A 4,733-nucleotide genomic window follows, 5' to 3' on the forward strand; every position below is an offset into this window, starting at 1 on the left:
TATATATATATATGTGTGTGTGTGTGTGTGTGTGTGTGTGTGTATATAGATATATGTATATGAATCTATTTTTATTCACTATATATGTATACATATATACATGTATATACATATATGTATATATATATATATATATATGTGTGTGTGTGTTAGTTTGTGTTTGTGTTTGTGTGCATAGTATATACGTGTTCCAGTTGTACCCATGCTTACAAACCCACTGTCAATATGACACTCACACACATACATACGGCCACACTCCAATGTCACCCATGTCCACACATCATTCTCATACACTCACACCAATCATCTACGCCGCCCCATTCTCACTCACACATACGCACTCTCTAACTGCCACCACACAGCGTCTACACAATCTCTGGCCCATACACTGCCACAGATCAAACAGATTCTGGAAACAGGCGACGACAGTCCAGCACTACAGACCCAGCTGGCAAATGCAGGGGACGTTCTGGGTATGTAAACCCTGAACCCTAAAGACAGTGCGCACGTTGATCTCAGTGCACCGAATGGTGCTATGTACCATTGTCTTTTGTACCGAACATTGAACGTTGTGCCACTCTTGAATTTGCCGAAGCCTCGTTTTAGAATCCATCCGAAAACGTTGAGTGCGGGACCACATAAGAACACACACATGGGGCACACCTAGTTAAACACATGGGTACACCTAGTTAGACACATGGGCACATCTAGTTGAACACATGGGCACTCCTAGTTGAACACATGGGCACTCCTAGTTAAACACATGGAGACACCTGGTTAAAAGACCACACACATCCAGTTCAGACGGGAACGGCCGGTTCACTGTGTTGCGTGTGTTTTAGGGTTTAGGGTGTAAATTTTCAATCAGTGCACTGTGATTTGTGTGTTTTAGGGTTTAGCGTTTAAATGTGATGTGTGTGGGGTGTATACATACGTATAACCACAACACTAACGCACCCTGGTACCTGTTCTGCAGACATGAACCAGTGCTACGGTGGCTTGTCGGACAGTTCCCACGGCGACGACGCGCACACAGTACTGATGTGCGCTGCTATTCACGGTCGAGAGTCCTGTGTGGATATGCTGCTGAAGTGGCCGAAGGTACGCGAGAAAGCCTTCTGCACACACATGTGACTCAGCTATATGCGTTCTGAATGTCTATGGTAGTAGACATACAGATACATATGTAATGTATTCCATGTATGTATGTATGTACACACACTGGTCTTATACACATATGTACCATGGTCCTTCATTTATACGCAGGCTCATAAGGTCTGTGTCGTACGTACATGTCCATTGGTAGAGTTCTTGCGTATAAGTCTGTTGCATAGTACAGTTGGGAGAGCGTGCGCATAGTGCCAATCTATGTCGTGACGGTAATAAGGTCTTGTTTGGTGGGTGCATTGGTGTGTGTGTGCGTGATCCCTGCCAATGGCCCTACTCCCTTCTATATTCACATTTGTTGCTACGGTTTTAGGGTTTTACCCTGAACCCCTAAACCCAGTCTTACTACGATGATAGTCACCAGTTTCTTGTACAACGATAGTCACCAGTTTCTTGTACAACGATAGTCATGTCTACCAGTGGCTTTTAGGGTTTAGGGTTTTATTGGGGTTTATGTTCTCAGTCGCTTGCTGGTGCTTGGCGCATAACTCACTGTTCTAGCTGCCCACACAGATCAACGTCAATGTCCAAAATGCCAAATCAAGAAGTACCGCACTGCACCTCGCAGCTGAAAATGGGTACGTTTGAGGTTCGCTTGGTTTCGCATTCCACACCCATGTCTGTGCACTCATATGGTTGTACCTACTTGTACTCGTATGTTTCTACCTACTTGTACTCATATGTTTCTACCTACTTGTACTCATGTTTCTACCTACTTGGACTCATATGTTTCTACCTACCTGTACTCATGTGTTTCTACCTACACCCATATCTGGATATATATATTTATTGTTCATGTGTGTATGTATGTGCGCATGATAGGCGTCAATACTTCTCTGTCATTATCAATTGTATAGGATGCCTGGGCGGGGCATTCAGAAACCCTTTTAAATTTCGAACCCCCTTCTCACCAGAGCTGGTTAATACTGAAAGATTTTAAAACGCTGCCACAGTTCCAAAACTGAGAGGTCCACGACCTTATAAACGTATTTTAAATACGAGCATATGCGTAGTTAGTTTTTCGTGGGCGTTATGCGGTTGAGCATATGCGTAGTTAGTTTTTTGTGGGTGTTGTGCGGTTTGTAGCTAGTCGAGTCTTTAGAATTGAGAGAGCTTGAAATCAAACCCAGAAGCGGGTATCATGGGGGTGTCACTAGGGTTATATAACAGGTTTGCATCAGTACTATGTATTCGCTCATGTGTTCACATACATTACAAACAGACATGCGGAAATTTGCGCGTCCTTATTACGGGGTGGTGCTCAGAGGCAATTAAGAAATACGGACGATAATACGGCTATCATGGTTGCTAAGCAACGCCGACACTCATCTGTGGTAGATGCTCTCGCGCAACATCGGGCTTCGAGGTGAAAATAAGAAAATAAAACCCTGAAAGTTATCAAGCGAAAAACAACCCTGCACTCGAAAGTGCTTTATATCCCCTGCCTTTCTCAGAGTTGAAAATCGGTGGATCCTGATTTGGTCTTTTTGACAGCACAATTGAAAGTCAATGTACGGCACTTCCAGATAAAGTCCGGTGACAAGGGCAGGGAGTGACTTTATATCTTCATGTACAGTGGTTGGAACGCGCCATTGGTAGGTGGTAAGCAACGAGAGAAAAGTATAGGAATGTCCATGGTTGCATCCTATGTGCTAGTTTGAACTATATTTTCTACACTAAAAACCAACATATGCATAAATCATAGTAACACCATACTCTCCAGGAGTCGAGTCAAGTGAAGTACACAACACATACCCATGACGGGACACACTCACAGCGGCAATCACAGGCTTCAGTCCTTCAGATCTACATATGCAAGGACAACTTTGGGAATATTTACAAATAAATAAAACCCTTTTTGTTTTTTGTTTTTTTATATATCAAAAAGTGATCCATAGACTAGCGCCTGTCGGTTAAAAAAAAATGGGAAATATGGTCAATTACATATGTAATTATGTGCTCTCTTTGTGGGATGTTTTTTTTTAAACGGCTACTAATTTTTTTGTTGTAAAAAAGCAACATTTGTTTTGAATTGTTTTTGTTTCTTTTAATTTTTAAAAAAGAGTCTGTGGAGTGTGGAATTGTGGATTGTGGAACGCGCTCTCTCGCTTGCTTTTGTTTTGTCTTTTTGGTTTTGTTTTTATTTATTTAACTTTTTATTTTAAAATAATATTAAACAAAAGCCAGTCTCACAGTGAGTCAGTGACTCACTATTTATGTACTATGTTTTTACTTTAGCCACTACTGACTTATGACTACGCACATACGCACTCTCTTGTGTTGAACAATCGAGGTTCCAATTTCAGGAATCTATTTCTCTACTACTCTCTCTGTGAGTAGAGTCTCCAAAAGATTCGTTCTTTTTAAATAAGAGCAAAATAAAAAAACAAAGAGTCAGGAGAAGTGTAAGAATCTATTTATAAATATTTTGAACTAAAAATAATCAGTAAAACAAATGCCTAAATATGGATATTTCATAAACGGCGGGCTTGGAACGTGGGATGATTGATTGATTTCCTACATTACCTGTTGCCACCTTCAAAACTTCAAAGTTCACCGGTAATCGGATATTCATAAGGATATATAAAAACTACTCGTTGTTAGGGTTATTAAACGATCTGTATGGCGGTGTGCGTAGAACGATTGCTATTTCTATGGTCCTCAAACGGATGGTGGGGCGTACACTATTCTCTCTGCGGTTTATACTGCACACTGAAGTGGAATGCCTGTATTGTATTGCCTGTATTGTATATGGGATACGTACTCACTGAGTACATAGTCAAACAACGAACCAATATTACAATACGACACTATGGCAGAAGTCGAGCCTAGTCCTATTAAAGGGTATGTATCTATGTACATGTATACTGTGTTTATATGTTTCACTGGTATTCCAGCAGTCCGCATCTAGCCCGTAGGAGTGTAAATTGATTGATTTTCACGTGTATGTAGCGTGATGCTCTTGTACAAGTACTACATAGGTTGCATTGATTAACCACATATGCGTGCGTTTGGTCGAAACGAGCATATGGTCTGTTTCAATACATTGTTATTTGTTTGCACGCGCCCAACGATTTCCAATATCGCAATGGTTCGTTAGAGCCCGCGGATAATTTGTCAATGATGAGACTACAAGTAGTACAATACAAAATCACAAGTCGATGTAATTTTAGCCTGCTTTGTTTAAAATATTCATGTTTGTTATAATGTACATACACATTGTCCGTAATAGTTTTCGGCGACTTCGTATCTGTGGATGTGTTTCACGCATAAATTATAATAATTGAGGGCCTAAATGCGTTTGTGAGTGCGCTGAGGGTATATGCACTCACATACGATACCGAATGATGTGATCGTATTATGCCAGTTAACAAAACGGCTGATCTGCTCTTAGCTACTGTATTTGTTAGGTTGTACATTTAGTCTACACGTGGACGAAGGTATCAGATGCCGGTTATACTTTGTAATCCTGTATTTGTATATATATATATATATATATGTGTGTGTGTGTGTGTGTGTGTGTATAATCCTGTTATTTTATGTATATTATATATATATACATGTAT

At 40.5% G+C, this 4,733-nt stretch overlaps 1 protein-coding gene across 1 annotated transcript; it reads left to right on the forward strand.

Annotated features, from left to right (window-relative positions):
• Positions 1–352: 352 nt before the first annotated feature.
• On the forward strand, positions 353–2,571 carry SARC_13016 (hypothetical protein; the record flags this gene model as incomplete). Its single annotated transcript, XM_014292862.1, has 4 exons — positions 353–473; positions 977–1,101; positions 1,681–1,745; positions 2,390–2,571. Coding segments are annotated over 4 exons (459 nt in total), but the record flags the coding sequence as incomplete, so codon positions are not given.
• Positions 2,572–4,733: the final 2,162 nt, after the last annotated feature.

This window comes from Sphaeroforma arctica (assembly GCF_001186125.1).
Source record: "Sphaeroforma arctica JP610 unplaced genomic scaffold supercont1.2815, whole genome shotgun sequence".
Classification (NCBI taxonomy): Eukaryota; class Ichthyosporea; order Ichthyophonida; genus Sphaeroforma; species Sphaeroforma arctica.